The sequence below is a fragment of the Parastagonospora nodorum genome, assembly GCF_000146915.1.
Source record: "Parastagonospora nodorum SN15 chromosome Unknown scaffold_39, whole genome shotgun sequence".
NCBI lineage: Eukaryota > Fungi > Ascomycota > Dothideomycetes > Pleosporales > Phaeosphaeriaceae > Parastagonospora > Parastagonospora nodorum.
This window is the reverse complement of record NW_001884587.1, coordinates 173,426-191,473: the sequence shown is the minus strand read 5'-3', so window position 1 is coordinate 191,473 and position 18,048 is coordinate 173,426. Positions and strand designations below refer to the sequence as shown.

At 52.4% G+C, this 18,048-nt stretch overlaps 11 protein-coding genes across 11 annotated transcripts; 6 read left to right on the top strand and 5 right to left on the bottom strand.

The window, feature by feature from the left end:
- Positions 1-1,004: 1,004 nt before the first annotated feature.
- Positions 1,005-2,703, top strand: SNOG_15642 (hypothetical protein; the record flags this gene model as incomplete). The annotated part of the gene is made up of 4 exons (XM_001805734.1): positions 1,005-1,125; positions 1,173-1,483; positions 1,512-1,721; positions 1,768-2,703. The coding sequence occupies 4 exons, from the start codon at positions 1,005-1,007 to the stop codon at positions 2,701-2,703; spliced, it is 1,578 nt and encodes a 525-aa protein (XP_001805786.1).
- Positions 2,704-2,772: 69 nt separating this feature from the next.
- Positions 2,773-3,375, top strand: SNOG_15641 (hypothetical protein; the record flags this gene model as incomplete). Its single annotated transcript, XM_001805733.1, has 1 exon — positions 2,773-3,375. One exon carries the CDS (start codon positions 2,773-2,775, stop codon positions 3,373-3,375), a length of 603 nt encoding a protein of 200 aa, XP_001805785.1.
- A 28-nt stretch (positions 3,376-3,403) lies between these two features.
- SNOG_15640 (hypothetical protein) lies at positions 3,404-4,478 on the bottom strand (the record flags this gene model as incomplete). Its single annotated transcript, XM_001805732.1, has 4 exons — positions 3,404-4,083; positions 4,132-4,191; positions 4,239-4,324; positions 4,378-4,478. The coding sequence occupies 4 exons, from the start codon at positions 4,476-4,478 to the stop codon at positions 3,404-3,406; spliced, it is 927 nt and encodes a 308-aa protein (XP_001805784.1).
- A 415-nt stretch (positions 4,479-4,893) lies between these two features.
- On the bottom strand, positions 4,894-6,361 carry SNOG_15639 (hypothetical protein; the record flags this gene model as incomplete). Its single annotated transcript, XM_001805731.1, has 2 exons — positions 4,894-6,236; positions 6,307-6,361. The coding sequence occupies 2 exons, from the start codon at positions 6,359-6,361 to the stop codon at positions 4,894-4,896; spliced, it is 1,398 nt and encodes a 465-aa protein (XP_001805783.1).
- Positions 6,362-6,885: 524 nt separating this feature from the next.
- SNOG_15638 (hypothetical protein) lies at positions 6,886-8,219 on the bottom strand (the record flags this gene model as incomplete). The annotated part of the gene is made up of 5 exons (XM_001805730.1): positions 6,886-7,039; positions 7,093-7,381; positions 7,427-7,735; positions 7,818-7,905; positions 7,935-8,219. 5 exons carry the CDS (start codon positions 8,217-8,219, stop codon positions 6,886-6,888), a joined length of 1,125 nt encoding a protein of 374 aa, XP_001805782.1.
- Positions 8,220-8,421: 202 nt separating this feature from the next.
- On the top strand, positions 8,422-8,715 carry SNOG_15637 (hypothetical protein; the record flags this gene model as incomplete). Its single annotated transcript, XM_001805729.1, has 2 exons — positions 8,422-8,610; positions 8,674-8,715. The coding sequence occupies 2 exons, from the start codon at positions 8,422-8,424 to the stop codon at positions 8,713-8,715; spliced, it is 231 nt and encodes a 76-aa protein (XP_001805781.1).
- A 667-nt stretch (positions 8,716-9,382) lies between these two features.
- SNOG_15636 (hypothetical protein) lies at positions 9,383-9,919 on the top strand (the record flags this gene model as incomplete). Its single annotated transcript, XM_001805728.1, has 2 exons — positions 9,383-9,809; positions 9,849-9,919. 2 exons carry the CDS (start codon positions 9,383-9,385, stop codon positions 9,917-9,919), a joined length of 498 nt encoding a protein of 165 aa, XP_001805780.1.
- Positions 9,920-9,958: 39 nt separating this feature from the next.
- On the top strand, positions 9,959-11,269 carry SNOG_15635 (hypothetical protein; the record flags this gene model as incomplete). Its single annotated transcript, XM_001805727.1, has 5 exons — positions 9,959-9,991; positions 10,187-10,537; positions 10,589-10,827; positions 10,880-11,075; positions 11,123-11,269. The coding sequence occupies 5 exons, from the start codon at positions 9,959-9,961 to the stop codon at positions 11,267-11,269; spliced, it is 966 nt and encodes a 321-aa protein (XP_001805779.1).
- Positions 11,270-12,732: 1,463 nt separating this feature from the next.
- Positions 12,733-13,362, top strand: SNOG_15634 (hypothetical protein; the record flags this gene model as incomplete). Its single annotated transcript, XM_001805726.1, has 2 exons — positions 12,733-12,838; positions 13,073-13,362. The coding sequence occupies 2 exons, from the start codon at positions 12,733-12,735 to the stop codon at positions 13,360-13,362; spliced, it is 396 nt and encodes a 131-aa protein (XP_001805778.1).
- Positions 13,363-13,671: 309 nt separating this feature from the next.
- On the bottom strand, positions 13,672-15,503 carry SNOG_15633 (hypothetical protein; the record flags this gene model as incomplete). The annotated part of the gene is made up of 2 exons (XM_001805725.1): positions 13,672-14,533; positions 14,584-15,503. 2 exons carry the CDS (start codon positions 15,501-15,503, stop codon positions 13,672-13,674), a joined length of 1,782 nt encoding a protein of 593 aa, XP_001805777.1.
- Positions 15,504-16,410: 907 nt separating this feature from the next.
- Positions 16,411-17,025, bottom strand: SNOG_15632 (hypothetical protein; the record flags this gene model as incomplete). Its single annotated transcript, XM_001805724.1, has 1 exon — positions 16,411-17,025. One exon carries the CDS (start codon positions 17,023-17,025, stop codon positions 16,411-16,413), a length of 615 nt encoding a protein of 204 aa, XP_001805776.1.
- Positions 17,026-18,048: the final 1,023 nt, after the last annotated feature.

The window sequence follows — 18,048 nt, the reverse complement described above, 5'->3', positions numbered from 1 at the left end:
GCGCTCAGGCATATGTTGCTCGAGCCTGCAACACGTTGTGGTACGACATCTTCCTGCGCCATACCTAGTATGATGAGCTCGAGAGACAGGTTGACCCCATCATCTCTAAGAGGACCATGATCAAGCCACGAGGCTCATCATAGTCGAGTTTCCATTATAGACTTGACTTCTCCCACGTCCGCACGCTTGACGAACTTGGTCTTCAGTCTTAACCGTAATTACATACATGTGCCTAGCCTCCAATATGCATTGTCAAGACATACAAGGAGTGATCTGCTATACTGCTCTGGTGTCCCTGCACCCCAGTCTGCAGATCCGGGGTCAGCGTGCTGTGATTGGCTCGTGCGCCACAGCAATTAATGTATTTGACCAGCCTCAATATCGCGAGCAACACCACTAGGCCTAACGGCCATAATTGATATCTGGCTATAGGTCACTTCTACACGTGTCCATATGGAGTTTTCAAGTTCTTATATCGTGGCGCCTCGCATGTTGCTTGGAAGTCGTCGAGAACTTGTTGGCCACTTTTCCCAACATGCTCTTCACGACGATTGCGGCGACTTTATTGTCCTTGGCATCATGGACGCCTCAAGCAACAGCGAAACTTGCCATTACGGCAGACCATCATTCCTGGGGCGGCGTCAATTATCCCATGCTGCAATTCTTCACCCGTGAGCACAGGGATAATACCATTAGGGCTTTGGTCGATGCCAAAGTCAGGGTAGTTCGATTGTTCAGTACGTCGCCCTTAAACTGGCGTCGAATGAAGCAACTAACCCTTTCACAGTTCGACCCGACAGTCAACATTCCGATGTACGACAGCAGATTCTTGCATTTTAGCCACCAGTCTGACACATTATAGCCCGAACATGAACTTGGCGGCTTTGATAAGTCGCTACTTGACCAATTCGATCAGACAATGGCTGCAATTCACCACATATCGAAAGGTGTGTAGCGTGTGGTGATTGGATGTTGTTGAAATGTATTCATACTGCCCAGGTCAAATGAAGGTCATCATCGTACCTCACGATGCTCACGCACTTCGTGGAACCGCCGATGTTCCGTGTGACGCGTACTGCAAAAAACTAGAAGGGGCTTTCCTCGACTTTTACAGCTTGGATGAATGTATGTCGTCGCTCTCCGGCTATAGCCTAATATGCTAACGACGACAGATCGTGAACTGTACAAACAGCGCCTCGATGTGCTGTTCAAACACTACCCTTCTCAAGCTTTTGATGGCAGGCCGTGGAGTGAACTATCAGAGGTCATTCTCGGTGTCGATCTGCAAAATCAGCCTTTCAGCGGCATCTGGCCCATTCCCGCTGGCGAAAGCTGGCTTTGCGACATTGCCACGCATCTCAAGTTCAACATCGGCCTAGATCAAGCCAACATTGCAGTCATTAGTGGCGGTATCTCCGGACCGCAAAGCGTTGATGGCATTCAGAACTTCCCTGACAGTGCGATGGAATGTGCTGCCATCGATGTTATTGGTATCCATGGCTACTTCAAAGAAAGACTTTGAGGAGACTGCAGGCACCTCATGGGCGAAGATGTTTGTGCCTGGAAACACGCTGACTGCCCGAATGAAGGGGAAGAAGGGTGAAGATAAGCTGCTGCTGGTGGAAGAATGGTCATACGTGCATAGCAAATTTGGCCACTTCTACAAGAAAGAGGCAATTTTCGATCAAGGGAACGCGCTGAATTATAGGGGAATCCCATGGGTACGTTCTCATCAGCGTTCATGAAATTTCAGCTAACAGGTAACAGCTTTACTCTCATCTGACGACTTTGGAAGAAGGTCTGACAGCTCGCGTCAATCCTCTCCGCACAGAGTTCACATCCTGGACGGCTCTCAAAGACGTCCTTCAGCGCTCATACACGGCCCGGAGCAACTTTGATTGGTCAAAGCATCTTCCCCCGCCACCCGATGCTGCTCTCACAAACGTCACAGCAGTCCAACTAAACCCCTACATTCCCGAGCAAAGCGACTGTACCTTCGGCTGCGAGGGCTACCTCTGCGACGCGGCTGACGGCTGCGCACCAAACCTCATCTGCAAAAACAGCATCTGCCAGCAAAACATTGACAACCAGCCTGGAAAGATCGGCGACCAATGCAACAGCAAGAAGATCTGCCAGACGCACCTGCGCTGCGAGAAGGGTGAATGTCAAGAATGCTCCGTCCGCCCATCCATCCAACCCAAAAGTAAACGTCAGTGGACCGGCACCGATCCTCCCCCGCAAGATCCAAGCACAAAAGTCATCCCAAACTCCCTCACTGCATCATGCCACACCGACTCTCTCCCCACGCTCTTTTCCCACCGCACGCCACACCCCATCTGCCTGGCCCCAACGCCCAACAACCCCTGCGAAAAAGCCTCACACTGCGACGTCGATTCGTACTGTAACTGGGGCGTGTGCACGCGCTGCACATCCGGCGATTCGTGTCTGGGCGCCAAATGCCGCAGTAATAACAAGTGTAAGACGGGGTTCTGTAACAACTTTGGTCGATGCGATTATGCGGGGCAGAAGAAGATTATATCAGGGCCGGGCGCGAGGGGGAAGAGCAGGAATTCAAGGGTGCCGGGCGTGCCGAAGGGGCATGAGAGGGGGCCGGCGAAAGTGAGGGATGAGGCGATGAGGGTGAATATTCCGGGGGAGAAGGCGGAGGAAACAGCGAGAGCTACGGCTACCGCGACGGCGTAGACGGAGTTCAGTGGCTGTGTTGATGCGTTTCTCTTACTATCCAAAAAAAAACCCCTACTATCCCACCCCATGAAATCAAATCTCAAACCTCCCGCCCACCCTCCACCTTTTGCGTCCCCTCCCCCACGTATCTTCTTCTTTAACCTCCTCCAATCCCCCTTCAAAATCCTCTCTCCCATATTCCCCGTGAGAAACACAACAGGCCCCAACCCCGTCACACACATCCCCCCTAATACTACACAAACCCCCTTCCACCCCACGCCCTCCATCAAATACCCGCTCGCAAACGGCCCCGCAACCCCACCAATCGCCATCGCACAATTCAACAGGCAGAAACTCGTAGCCCGCAGATCGCTCCGCGTGCGCGCGTACACGTCATCCGCGACGAGCGAGAACTCCGTCGCCAGCGGGCAGAGTGCGAACTGCAGCGTCGAGCTACCCGTCACGAGCAGTACGCATAGGGAAATCTTGTGGGCGAGCGAAGGAGTGGTGATGAGCGTGAGGCAGAATAAGGAGGGTAGGGTAGTGACGAGGCCGAAAATAGCCACGACGCGCGCGCCGTACCGGTCACAGAGGATGCCGGAGGGCGGGCCGAAGAGCGTGGCGAGCGCGGGGCAGAGGGAGATGAGGCCGGCGGCGGTCGAGGTCCAGGAGAAGAGGGATTGGGTGTAGAGCGGGAGGATGGTGGTTAGGGCTGTTGTTATGCTTTTTGAGTCGTTAGGATGGAATTTGGATGTGAGGGGGTAAAGTGGGGGGGGACGTACAATTCATAGACGAATATCCCGTAGATGGCGGCGAGTAAGCGGGGAGATGTGACGAGGTGCCAGACGTGTTTCCAGCGGAAGATACGGGGTGGTGTGGGCATGGCTGGCGCGGCGGAGATACTTGTCGGAGGAGAGGATTCGTGGGATGTCTTTTCACCGACAGCAGGAGGACTGGTTAGATGTGTAGAGCTGTTGATGGTAACAACGCTCCCATCCCTCTTCGTCCCTCTTTCCTTCTTTTTCATCAACACAACCAAAATAACCCCCACCCCCGCCAACCCCATGCCCAACCCCGTGACCGCGCCCTTCCCATTACTCACCTCTTGATAAATGACACCCCCCACCACTGGCCCCACAACTTGTCCGAGCCCACTACAACTCATCGCCAGGCCGATGTATCTTGCGAGTATGCGCGAATTCACGGACTCGGCGAGGATGGCTAGGCAGATGATGTATATGGTGCCTGAGGAGGCGCCTTGGAGGACCTGGCTGAAGATCAGCATGAGCAGGTTGGTCGAGAGGCAGAAGAGGAGGGTGCCGGTGATGAGCAGCAGGATGCCAAAGGACCAGGCGGTGCGGTGGGAGTGTGTGTGGTCGACGTAGAGGGCGCAGAGAGCTGGTGGGAGTTAGTATGTGGGTTGGAGATGGGAGGGAGTGGGCTTACGGGCGCTGATTAGGTCGGCGACGGAGAAGGCGGCGTTGAGGAGGGCGGTTGTTCTTGGAGCTGTGATACGTCAGCGAAGCTCATGTTTCGGCTATGATATGTGGTACCTTTGTCTTTGGTCACGTATGCTTCATCTTGGATCAGGAAGGGAAGGACTGGAGCGGTGACTCCGAATATCGCGCCGTCCACGCACCTGTGTCGTGTTAGTGGATGATCAAGAGACGACAGTACAGCATGAAGACCTACATTGCAGCACATACGATGAAGACGACAAAGGTCGTGCAATCTCTCTGCTCCCATAAGCTTATACATCTCGTCTTGATATTCGAAGCCTGTGACAGCGCCATGACGAAGAGTGCTTGTCCCTGGCACAACTGGAGACTATTCGATGACAGGTGGGATGGAGAGGAGAAACATAACTTTTGTCTTCCTCGCTTGCTAATTAAAGCCATGGTTCGTTGAGTTGAGAGGTGGGGATCCGCAGGCTGGGTCCTGATTGTGTGGTACGTACCTGGGCTTGGGTCGGCGTGCAGTAGTATGGGCCCTGATTTATTCGAATATTTACATTTCGCACAGGATAAATTGAGCAGGTGCAAATTGGCATCGAGAGGGAACAAGTGTCCGTAGTTTCTGAATATTCGAGACGCCGCCGAGTGCGGGCCTATCTTTTATTTCTTATATCTCATGTCGTTCGTAAAGCATGGTATCCGCGCAACAACCGACGTAGATGTAGTAACTGTGCAAAACGCTGGACGTCATCAACTACTGCAGCATCTGTTTCAGTATCTGCACTTGCTCAAGCACAGCGCTCTTGCTAGTGCCTCCAGTCGCATTCTTCAGCTCCACAGCACGTTCGTAGTCCAAGCACTCGACGACATCATCGCCCAGCCTCGCATCGATGCCCTTGAGCTGCTCCAAGCTCAACTTATCCATGGGAATATTCTCGTTCTCCGCTAGCGCAACCACACGGCCGGAGATATGGTGGCCCTCACGGAACGGCACGCCCTTTCGCACGAGGTAGTCTGCAAACTCGGTCGCTAGCATTTCCGGGGCCAGCGCGGCCTGCATCTTCTCCTTGTTGACTGACAGCGTCGACAACACGCCGGTTGCGATTTGTATCGAGTCGCTGACGGTCTTGATGTGATCGATGAGCGGCTCCACAGACTCTTGCAGATCCTTGTTGTACGTGGTTGGCAGGCCTTTGATGGTGACGTACAAGCCCGCCATGTGTCCGAAAGCACGACCACTCTTACCGCGAATCAGTTCCAGAGAGTCGGCATTCTTCTTCTGGGGCATCAGCGAGCTGCCGGTCGAGTATGCGTCGGCGAGGCGGATGAAGCCAAATTCCAGACTCGAGTAGATGATGAGGTCTTCGGCCCAGCGAGACATTTTGAGCATGAAGCTGGAGCCCCATTGCATCGTCTCAAAGACGAAGTCGCGGTCGCCCACGGCGTTGAGGGAGTTTGTGAGCAGGCCTTCGAAACCAAGCTCTTTGGCCATGGCGTTTCGGTCAATGTTGAAGGGGTTGCCCGCAAGCGCACCGCAACCGAGCGGCGAGCGGTTCACTCGCTTGATGACTTCACGCAGACGCTCGAGCTCGCTGGCAAAAGCAGTTGCGTGCGAGAGGATCCAGTGCGACCAGCGGACTGGCTGGGCCTTTTGCAGATGTGTGTAGCCGGGCATCAGCACGTCGATCTCAGCCTCGGCTCGCTGCACCGACGTCTGTATGAGGAGCTTGAGATAGCCCTCGAGCGTCCGCAGCTGTTCCCTCAGCCACAACCGCATGTCTGTTGCGACTTGCTCGTTCCTGCTTCGGCCCGTGTGCAGCTTGCCGCCAATGTCCTTGCCGATGATCTCGCTCAGCCTGCGTTCGTTGGCCGTGTGAATGTCCTCGTCGTTGGCCTTGACTTCGAAGCTGTTCGACGCCCACTCCTCCTTGACTTGTGCAAGACCCTTCTCAATGGCAGCGAACTCGTCCTGTGTGAGGATGCCATTGTTGAAATTTGCACGCGCGAATGCGACCGAGCCTGCGATGTCTTCGGCGTAGAAGAGTCGGTCGTATGGCAGCGAAGCATTGTATTGCTCCATGACTGGGTCAAGGCCCTCTTCGCGACCGTCAGCGCATAGTTCAAGATAGCCAGAGAAGCACGAATTGTGCCATTGAAGAAGTCTCACCCGTGAATCGGCCTCCCCACAGCATGTTTTCAGCGACTTTCTTTTCCGACGTCATTTTAGAGGTAGTTGGCATATGAAGTCGTGCGTGGTGAATTGTGACTGTTTGCGCTCCAGAAAATTGATGCTATGACGCTCCGCATCGGCGACAGGGATGTTGATAATCGCTGGCCAGTGCGCTACTACTCCGCATCTTCCTCCGCGTCCTCTTCATAGTCTCTGAAGCATCTTCCCACATGTATAGTCTGGAATTCATGACCTATGTGCTGATACATGCTAAAAGCTGAGTAGCCGTACTAGTCTATATTGTTTCTATCGATTTTTCTACGTCTCGAGACAAATAATTTTATTACATCACCGAGCTAACTCCATCTGTCGTTTCGTTACCCCACCTCATGTTTGTCGGACTTGTATCCTTTCTACTTTCGCCCCAAATCTGGGTATGTGAACTGCGTTTCGTTCACACATTGGCTTCGCAGTAGTGAGCTCCCAACAGCGCCACCTTACATCCAGGCGCGCTTCTTCATATCTCTCTCTGGAGGTGGGATTGGCCCGGCCTTGAACCAGTACGCCCTCTCCTTCTCATCCTTCGACGTCGTCTGCCTTGACCCACTGGCACTTGTGGAACGAATCCCACATGGCAGCATTAAAGTTGCCGCGCTCCTCATGGTATTGTTTGCCGAGCAGTGGCCGAATAGCTTCAGTGGCTTCCTTCGCGTAGTAATGCGGAATGCGACTTCAAAAGTGTCAACAAAACTTCTCGAAAGCACTGAACAGAGACAAGGACACTTAGGAGAAAAGGTGGTGAATAACGTGGTAGTCGGCAATGTTGTGAAGCATGTGCTGCCCAGCAAAACCCAAGTTGCGATCGACTGTTGCCAAAGCACCCTTGATGAAAGTCCAAATCTCAGGCCGATACTGTGGAACTCCAGGATAGATGTGATGGAGCTGGGTAATAGATGTGATCCAGTGATGTAAAGTGCCGGGCCATCAAAGAGGAGTGGATGACCCAGCCGAAAGTGTTGTTCAGCAATTTCGAAGGGGAGAAGGAACCATGACCGCACTCGTGGCCAAAAACCTGTAAGCTGTCAGGCCGCATTACTGCTCTGAATTGGGAACACACAAATTACCCAGAAACCGGTGAATGCAAGTCTTTGTATGTAGCCGTAAAAGACCCAAGCAACATAGCGAGGAACAGTGAATTGAATCTGCGGGATATACGACCAGGCGACTATCCCAAAGGCACTAATGACGAGCAAGTTACGGACGAGGAAGAATAGCGACTTAGTGTAGGTCGGTTTGAAGCAGGTGGATGGAATGGCTCGCTTGAGGTCGTCAATGGTGACCATCTTCCTCACGCCCTTGACCTCGCCAGATTCCACAATATCAGCCAGATGGCTGGCATAATCAAGCGTTATCGCGGTCGAAAATGCTTGAGGAAGAATGGTTCTACAGAAGAAGAAAATAAAATAAAATAAAAAGAGAAAGGACAATGACCAGAAAATCGAATTCACTGATCCTCTGGAATTGATGATGTCTAGCAGTGATGGCTTTGGGCACTTTATGTACCTCCTGCTTTTCCGGGTCAATTCTCATGGACGCCTAGAATATGAAGAGCGCAAAGAGCGCACTTCAGCTTCTGCCATCATATCGGTGCCCGAATCTGCTATCAGATGTTCGCCTTGACCGCAAAGTCTCTCTTCCTGCCAGCTGTACATGAAGATATCGCCTCTGCCATCGTCTGGACTCCTTGTCGCCCGCTCGGCGAATTGCGTATCCAGACGGAGAAAGGCCTTAAGAAGCACGGTCCAGTGATCCGAAAGGTCCAAACAAGTTGATGTTTCAGAGCTCGCGGCTGAGAGCAGGTTCTTGCTCATTGCCGGTGCAGACACTACTTCGACTGGTACGATAGACATCTTCTTCTACCTGGCATCAAATCCACGTGTGCTCAAAGAGTTGGCATATGAGATCCGCACGACATTTGAGGACCCCAATGATATCCGCGGGGGTGCGACACTCAAATCGTGCAAGTACTTTCACGCTGTCATTGACGAGTCTATGAGGATGTCGCTGGTCAGCTCGGCTCTTTGCAGGGAGGTGACTTATGATGATTTCAGAATGGATGGTAACCACGTACCCAAAGAAATGGACGTAGGCTGTTCGCTATGCGCATTCCACCATAATGAGAGCATCTTTCCAGACTTGTATACGTTCGACCCTGAGCGCTGGATAGTCTTCAAATCGAACCCAGCCGAGAAGGTGGCGGCCTTGCGAAAGTACTTCAATCAGTTCTCTCTCGGAACGCGTGTCTGTTCGGAAATGAACTTTGCACTCACCAAGTTGGCTGACTCAATCGCTGTAGCGGTGTAGTATCTCGATCTGGAGACCCTGACCCAACGGCGGAAGGATTGAGTGGGGGCTATATTGGCGCGAAGTATGCTAGGCACCGTCCTCAGGAGTTCCAATTGTATCCTGTGAGCACGATGGACCATACCTGAAGTTCCGCGTGAGAGAAGGCGCCCAAACGTCGGCCGCCAAACTAATGGATATGGCGGCTACGCGAAAGGTACATAGCTGATGAGGGCATTGATGGTGTTGATCAAGCGCAGAACGCCTGAATTCTTGTGGATCAAAGATGGATTTGGACACATTAGCGTAGTGCCGATTCGATATATAAGCCATCTCGTATTCTCATTGTTGTCAAGATTTGGTATTCTTCATTACATTCCTTGCAATCTCTACGCAAAAGTGTCGGCCGTCGAGAATGGCCTCACCAGCAAAACTCAACCCTGCTTTTGACGTATTGGGTCCACGCATGTCACTTTTCACACCTGAGGATCCCGCGCCTGGTCAACTTGTTGTCCTCTGTACCTGGCTCGGAGCTGGGAAAAAGCCTATCGCAAAGTATGCAGAAGGACATCGTACCATTGCACCTCGTGCTAGGATATTACTCCTCGAATCGTCCGTCTGGAATATCGCCAGCCCTTACAAAAGACAATGGAAAGTCATTGAACCTGCCGCAGAGGTAGTCCTCGCCGTACTAGACGACTGTAGCAACGCGTCGGTAAAACCGAACATTATGATCCACACCTTCTCGAACGGCGGTACCAACTCAGCAACGCAGCTGCTTATTGTGTTGCAAAGGCAGCTCGGTTATGCACTGCCTGTCACTGGGATCTTATGCGACAGCGGGCCCGCGCGTGGCACATACACGAAATCCTTTCAATCGATGCTGCTTTCACTGCCAAAGGGTCTGCTCTGGCGAATCATCGGGCCTATCGCTATCATGTTTGTTATCAACGTTCTCTTCGGTTCTCAGCTTATTGGATGGGAGAAGCCCGAGACAATTTATCGAAGGACACTACTGGATCGAAATTTGATAAACTGTAGGAGGATATGTTACGTCTTCTCGAAAGCTGACACGCATGTTGACTGGGATGACATTGCGAGCCATGCAGATGATGCTCGACGCAAGAGCTGGGATGTCAGGGAGCTTGAGTTCGATGGTACGCCGCACTGCAATCATATCTCCAAATACCGTACAGAGTACTTTGAAGCAATGCGCAGGATCTGGGAGGGTGGCGCCCTGGAGCCTGGCCCGAAGACGTTGATGTGATGTGGTGCCACGTACGCAAGGTAACTAGGTACCTTCGCAATGTCCACTGCATCGAGACCGGCCGCAGCATTAGTGGGTGGCCTCTTTCATATTCTCCTTTGTATAATGAGATAAGCCAATAGAATTCATGCATTCGAAGGTGTTATTGTGGAACCAACCCATCCTTCAGCTTGCGCCTCGGTAATTTCCTCTTTCATACCTGACTGTCGCAACGATGAGTAAACAATTTTGCACGCACCAAGAAAAGCCAGTAAAGATGCACGTCAGACAAGATTCCCTACTCTTCTCAACCACCTGAAAATGCAAAGCAAGACCGAAAAGGCTGTAACGGCTACGACTCGTCAAGAAGATGCTCCTCCCTGGATGCGCGCAGATCAATTCATCAAAACCGGCTATCGACGCCAGCTCAACAGCTTCTACCGCTGCGTAACCTCTCTACTTTACTTGCACAATGAATTTGTGAATATCTGGTCGCATCTCGGACCCGGCATTGTCCACACACTACTCCTAACCAAAGAATGCCACGCCTTCTCCAAACAATGGGATGAAGAACGATACGTGGATCAGATGATTGTGTGGCAATACATTATTTCATGTATCCTCTGCCTCCTCTTCTCCGTGAGACCACATTCTACAATCGTTATGACTATTCAAGCTGATGTGCTGTAGGCTGGCTACCATACATTAACAGCGCATTCTCAACATGTCGCCATCCGCTGGCTCAAGATCGATTATCTGGGCATCATCTTCAACATAGTTGCTGGCTGCACTGCCTCGACCTACTTCGGTCTGCGTCACCATCCCAAGTTGCAGCTGTGCTATATCTCATCTTCCGTGGCCCTTGCCCTGGTCTTGTTCAGCGTCATGCTCGCGCCTGGATCAGATGGCGATGCTAAGAAGCTTTGGAGGTGAGAAGTTTGAGAATTTTTCAACTCAACTCGTTGATACTGACACAACTAGATCCGTGCTCTTCGCTACCTTTTTCGCGAGCGGGTTCGTCCCCATGGTGCACGCCAGCATCATCGACGGTGTCGAGGTTCTTGGATATTTCCCTCTTGCTCATACTATTGGCATGGCGTCGTTCTACGGCACAGGAGTATTATTCTACGTCACGAGGTTTCCTGAAAAATATTTCCCCGAGAAATTTGACATTTGGGTGAGAATCTTTGATTCAAATTGCTACTCGGAGTATCCATCTGACAGTCGCAGGGCGCGAGCCACCAAATCTTCCACGTCGTTATCATAATGGGCCAGATTACATACATCACTGGCCTGAGACAGATAGTTGCAACTCTTGGTCCTGTATCGGCGCAAATTGCACTGGAGTCTGGATTTGTGGTCACAGATTAAGGATACATTGCCCTGGCGGCGAATGTTTGCATAAATGATGCTTTGTGGGGACCAAAACTTGTACACTACGATTAAACATACGCCTCACTCATGCCACCAGCCTGGTCGGGGAAGCTGTTCAAGAGCATGAAAATTCGGGCATTGCATAGACTTCTGATCGAGCTCGTTTCCGCAAAGGTGTGAATATTAGGAGGACTAGATGGCCAGGTGGTGTTTGTTGTTCACATCCGACATCTCGAGAACTGCGATGGGACGGCGGCTTCGCGGCCGATTGTCGAGCTCCGACACGCAGCGTTGACTTACCTGTTTACAGCCCCCAAATACATGTACTATTTGTAGCTTCAGGGATTGTTTTAGATCTCCGTCTCAAGCATTCAGCATTTCTATATATGTGCACTGTTTACTGCACCGCGACACGTTCTTGGCCTCATGATGTTCGTCAACCGGTTGCATCGTTGCATAGCCGACATCACTGTCTTTCCCCACATCTCCCGGCTTCACAAACCTGTAGACACCAGAAAACCCCAGACAGTGGCGAACGAGACTGTCAGGCATGAAGCGAACGTAAAATTCACATACCCATGGCGCGAGTAACCGTACCTTACGCGTCATTGCATCTTCGAGATAAGCTCATGTCCGCATCTGGCCTCCTCGCTGCCAGGGCGGTGGGTGCCGAGAAAGTTTGCAAGCCGCATAACCGCATGGCTTCCCCAATTTGAGGATTTGTGTGAGTTTGAACTGTCATATCGGCAAACCGGCTTGTAGGAACTGCAAACAACTTGTTTTGACTGTTCATCGACGTGGTCTTTGCTTCAATAGTTAGCAGTCAGTAATTAGTCGCACAAACGAACAGTGCAGGTGCTTGGAAGCGTTCTTCTACTTCGTAATTGATTTTCGTACGCCTGTAGAAGCTTTCTTTTATCGAAACTGTGTTAAGTAATTGCACGTAACATCCTTCCGCATTCGTGGTCCAACTTTCTACTGCAAAGCCGAACCACGTCTACCACCAAGTTAGTTGCATCCACTTACCCACTCCACACCCACCTCTAATTCTCCCAGTACGTTCTCTCAAACTCCCTAGCATTGGCTCCTCAAACGCATCTCCTACGACACCACACTCTTCAACACCCCCTTCACATGCCAAGGAAAGAAATGCCAAAAGACATGACCATGCGCGAATGGCAGTGCCAGTCCTGCAACGAAATAAACCAAGGCCCCGGCACGCCTGAAGAGAAGTGCAAAAAATGCGGGAAATGAACGACTTCACGTCCGACAACTGCTGCCCTTCACACACAATCTGAATCAGTGTACGTGACAACGGCTGCAGAATTCATATTCTACAGCCCCAGAGACACTGTTGTCAGCCGCGCCGTTATGCCAACATATCTCTTGAAGAAAAACGTGGTATTAAATGCGGGAAAATGGACAACAAGATATTTGCCAACTGCCGTGCTTCACACACAATGTCCGTGAAAACTACCGCAGCATCATATTCCACAGCCCCAGAAACACTGTTGTCAAAAGCATACTCGTGCCAACATATCCCCCCCAGCACCCACTCATCCCCACGTCAAAACGCCATACGCACCAACTGCGACGCCAGCAGAGCCTACAAGCTATACAAAGCAGCATATATAAAAATCCCTCGCCTTCTCCTTGCTTGTCTTCGTAAACAACCACACCTTGAACACGCAAAACACTCAATAATAAACATTACCCACAACAATACCAAAACCAACAACAAACTAATAAGTAACTAACTCCCCTTCCCCTTCCCACTCCTTCCCCCTACATATCCAAAAGCCAACTCCACCTCTAGCAAACTACCCAAACCACCAATGCCAAAAGCATGGCCCTGCCGCCACTGCGGCTGGCTCAACCCGCCCATGCCCAACAACGCCATGTGCGTGCGCTGCGGCACCGACGACGCGTGGCGCAAACTGGCGCTGGAATTCGACAAGAAGTTCGACGACGATGATGATGATGACAAAGGGCCCAGGTGGAATTGGGACGCGTGGCCGGGCGGCGCGCCGGGGCCGAGACATCGGTTGGCGTTGAGGGGGCCGGCGCCGCCGTTTTTCAAGTATGATTGAGGATGAGGGGATGTAGGTGAAGGGGAGGGGGAGGAGGGAAATGAATCCTTGAAATGAAGTAAAATGACATGTTTGGATGATATGAGATGTTTATGTGGTGGTTGTGTGGTGAGACGTGAGGGGGAGATGCACAGAATGAACAACTGTTTCGAAAACAAGGACTATATTCCACCGTCTTTCCATGCTGCTAGGTATATCTGCATACCTGATTTTGAAAAAAAAACGCCATCGCTATGCTAAATGCCCATGCATGATATCGTTATGATTCAATCAATTGGCGAGGAACGCCCACGATAAAATTCGCCTTCATCAATTCAGCCTGACGCGCTTGCCAGCCGGCTCCGTGCTCGCTGCAATCTTCGACGGCGCCCAGTTGTGCTTCTCGCCGTTAGCAGCGATGGTCTCGTTCGTCACCTGGGAGATTTGACTCTCCTTGCGTTCGGCGCCCAGCTTGGGCTTCCAGGGCGCCTCTATGGAGAAGGAGAAGACTTCGCGTTCGGGCCGGTGACTTGCCACGCGCTTCGCGGGTTCCGTCTTGGCGGTGTCTTCGCTCTTGTCCTGGGTTTGTGGCTTGTCTGCATCGTCCGCCTTCTTCTTGTCCTTCTCTTCGTCTTCAATCTCCTCGGTGTAGCTCCACATGAGGCTGATTTCGCCGCGGACTAGGGCTGTCAGCCAGAGACTACCAAGCACGCCTGGCACGAGGTAGAGTAGGGCGGGCTGAGCGTGGTTCCATATCATCATGACGCCCAGTGTAGTCAGCAAACCCAGCACGTATCCCACTAAGCTGGCTTTGAAGTATGTTTTCGGAAATGTGAATGGCGCTTCAGGCTTGCTGTCTTTGGCTGCTGAGGTAGTCCAGAGTGGCCTGCCCATGAGCGAGTGCGTCCAGAAGTGGTCGCTCCATCGTCCAGCAAGCGAGTGGTACACGGGCTTCTCTATGGTATCGGCCTCTCCTTGTGTCGCTGCTGGTGTTCGCTTCTGTTGGCGCAGGTAGAAGAGGTACAGGTCGAAGCGCAAGGCGAGACCGATCATTATGCCGGGGAGCACAATATCGCCTAGGCCAAGCATCGCGTGCGAAGGAGCGGCGAGAGGGTCGTTGGCCGGTGCCGGTCGCGGGAACATGAGCTTGATAGGGACGTCGAGTGATTTGGCGACTGTCACCATCATAGGCCTGGACGCTTGTTAGCAATCGTTGTATTACAGGGCATCAATGCTGCTTACGTATAGAAGACAAAGTAGATGTCATAGAAGAAGAGGGCGCCGAGGATCAAGCTGCCTGTAGCAAATGTCGTGGGAGACATGAGCTGCAGAGCGCCGTACGAGAAGCCAAAGCCCAAGAGGTTCGTCAGGTACCACGGCTTGTCGACGAGGTTGAAGTATGCCACTGTGCTCAATCCAGCGACGACACCGAACATGCCATGCGGGCCGATCTTGAACTTGCCCGTCAACGCGCGATGGAGATACATGCGCAGCGTCCATTTGTTTCCCGGCATGGCGCGATCGGCCCAGAGCATATTCCTCACCCGATCCGAAAGAGGCAGCCTGGCCAGAAAGCCCGGAAGCGGCGTCGTAATGGGCGACTTGTTCTTCACATTGCCCGCCACAGGCTCTGCCTTCTGCGCGGTGCCATTGACACGATATAGCGCCCCACCCAGAACATGGCGGTGCGGGAATATGAGCGAGTGGCCGATGTCGAGCACATCTGTGACGAGTCGTGAAACAGAGAAGACGCCGAAGATGGCGAAGTAGCCATTCAGGATCTTGTTGAGGAGCGCGGGGTCCTTCATCCACTTGAGGAGGAAGTACAGCGAGGCAAGCGCGCATCCGGCGAACAGAGGCATGAGGAGGGCATCTGTGGGCGACAACCCCTCCAGGATGCGCTCGTCCTCTCCCTCGTCCTCGTCCTCGTCCTCGTCTTCAAGGCTCTCATCAGCACCTTCGCTACTATTCGCACGCTTTCTCTTCGCTGGCTTCGCTGCCGAGGTCGGGCGCGAGAGCGAGGCGTGCGCGCCCGTGTATATCGGGAAGAGGGCCGAGACGATGAGGTGCAAGTACATAGGCAGCAGCGGCTGTACCAGCGTAAACTCGTATGCGACGCGTCCAAGGAGGGTCGCGAGCAGACCGGGATCGGGGTCGGCCATGACGTCTGCTGGTGATGGTGTATGCCGATTTGCAAGTGTTGCTCGATGGACGTGAATTAGGTGTCGGCAACGGAATCCTCAAACGTTGACGTGTCCACTAGCGCGGGACATCAGTCAGAGACATGCGATTGTAGACAGAGTTTAAAGAGCGCAACTAAGTGCTGTGTACACAGACTGCGACAGAGATCAATCAGTTTGCGTGTCGCGTCATGAAGTTTGTTTGCCGACAGCACTAGGCGCCACACAGCCGTTGGAGGTGGGATCATGCCCGCGCGGCACAAACCAACCAAACATGTGACGTACCAGATCGACCGTGCATTGCTCTCCCGCGCCCCCAGATCTGCAGGCCGCGGGTGCCTTGCAGCATCTTTCACCGCTCAAAACCTTGCTGATATGGCGCGTGCTTTCAGCCCTAATGGCGCTACTATGTTGACCTCACTTGAAACGTCTTCATCATGGCAAAGAGTTGATAGCGAATATGCGTTGACAAATCGTGGTATGATAAAATGTGTATTGCTTCGGCTATGACATGCTCAGTGTGTCTCGGCGAAAGCCTCTCCGTCTCGTGCGTTTGTACAAAAGTTCCAACAGAAAAAAAAAATATCGTGTGCGTCATACACCCGTCGTGTGCAGGATATCTGTTGCCAAAACTCCCAAGCAAAAGAAGAGCGGTGCGCCGTACCCAAATGAACGGGATTTCCAAGCAGTCTTATGTATATCGCCCGAAACCCAAAGGAAAACAATTACAATACAATAGTTTTGGAAGGCGAAGAAGAACCGCTAATCGAGAAGGCTGGGTTGTTGTGCGTGGCAAGGCCGGCTCGACACGTGTAGTGACCTAAAATGTACAGACCAGAACGCTTGCGCTAATAAAACAAGATCAAGGAAATGTGTGTTGTGTGTAGGTTCAGCAAGGTGTAGTAACCGAGCCTGGTGCGGTGAAGCTTCTTAGCATGTCAAATGACATGCCATCAACGTGCACTCGGTGTTGGGACTCAATGAAGACGTCGTGGACATTAGCGATAGCACCACCTTCCCAGGGCGAGACTGCTGAAATCGTCTTCCCGTACGGACGGGGAGGTGTGAGTGCGGCTATGATGCGATCCGTGGTGATAGGGCCATCGGCGAAAGGGCGTTTGCAGTTGAAGTACGAAGACGCCGACGCTGCTGACGAAGGGTACGATGGCGCAGACGATGAGCTGAGCAGTGGCCGTGAGAAAGATGACGAAGGATAGTCGTTCTCATCGTAAGACTCTGAGGCGGAACTCGTGGGCGCAGGCTGAACAGCGAAGTTCTGACCTCGCGCTGTGTCTGGGCCATCGTCACGCTCCAAAGGCGATGACGAGAACAAGAAGGAGGCGTTGTTGTTTGCCTCGTAGTAGCCAAGAACAGAAGGCGTGTACGTGCCCATCTTGGATATGGCATCCATAGTGTACTCGTCAATTTCTGGTAGCGACTGGACCTCTTCATCCTCCTCATCATCATCGTCAGTAGAGCTCCATGCGGAAAAGGCGCTTCTCATCGGTGGGCGCATCGGAGGAATTTGTATGGACTGGGGCACCTCAATTGCCCGTCGCATTGATTTCCGAGGTGAAAGTGGTGGTGACTGCGCGGGGAACGAGAATTCCGGGCATGATTGAGGCGACAAGTTGGAGACGAATTCTTGTTCCGATTGGTATGTTGGAATCGATTTGAGCTGTGCCTTGATAAATTGCGCAAGGTGCGCGGAATAACTTCCTAGCGGACCAGTAGGAGAAGCCATGCTGCCAAGTTTAGAATCACGAGGAACAGCGACTATGGTTGATGTGCTCCGGTCCGTGGCATTGGAAGGGATTCTAGCGTGGCAGCTTCTAGCCTCGGATAGTGCTGGTTGCTCAGCCATCAAATATTTCATGTGGTCTTTGGGATTGAAGGCGGTAGGAGTCTCTTCGTCGTCGTCATCAAATGATCGATTGCGTCGGCCGCGGCGTCTTCGGACAGCAGCTCTGCCTTCGGCAAGGATGAGTTGAGCCTCTGGCGTTGAGCATCCTAATGCCTCGACGATGGGAAAAGAGTTGCTTCTTTGCCTCTGTGTGGTGGGGCGGAGGCTGTCTGTCCTCCTGGCTGGTGAAGAATGTCGATAATCCATGGCTTGTGTGCGGAAGTAGGGGGGTGTATGTGGGTAACTCTTATATCATGCCCGGGTTGGGCTGGGTCTTGGGGGAGGTTTATAGCCTGGAGGGGGTTGCAGAGAGTGACTGGCTATCCGGGGACAAGGGATCTCGCTGCTGGAGATGGACAGAGCAAAAGAGAAGAAGCGTCTTGGAGAGTTTGGACTGCGAGGCTGCTAAGGAAGAAGGAAAACGGTCGGTGGAAACGGATCGCACGGACTGCTCAAGTGGGCCATATTCGTTTCCGTATTGTGGGAAAACCGGCTGCCTGAAAATAGACAGACGGCACTTCCAAGCCGAACAGTGCGAATTGGCAGGTCAAGAAAGGTGCACATGACGTTTACAGACTTTGACCGCGCCATGGACAGGGAGTGCACGGCCCTAAAAAAGGCGAA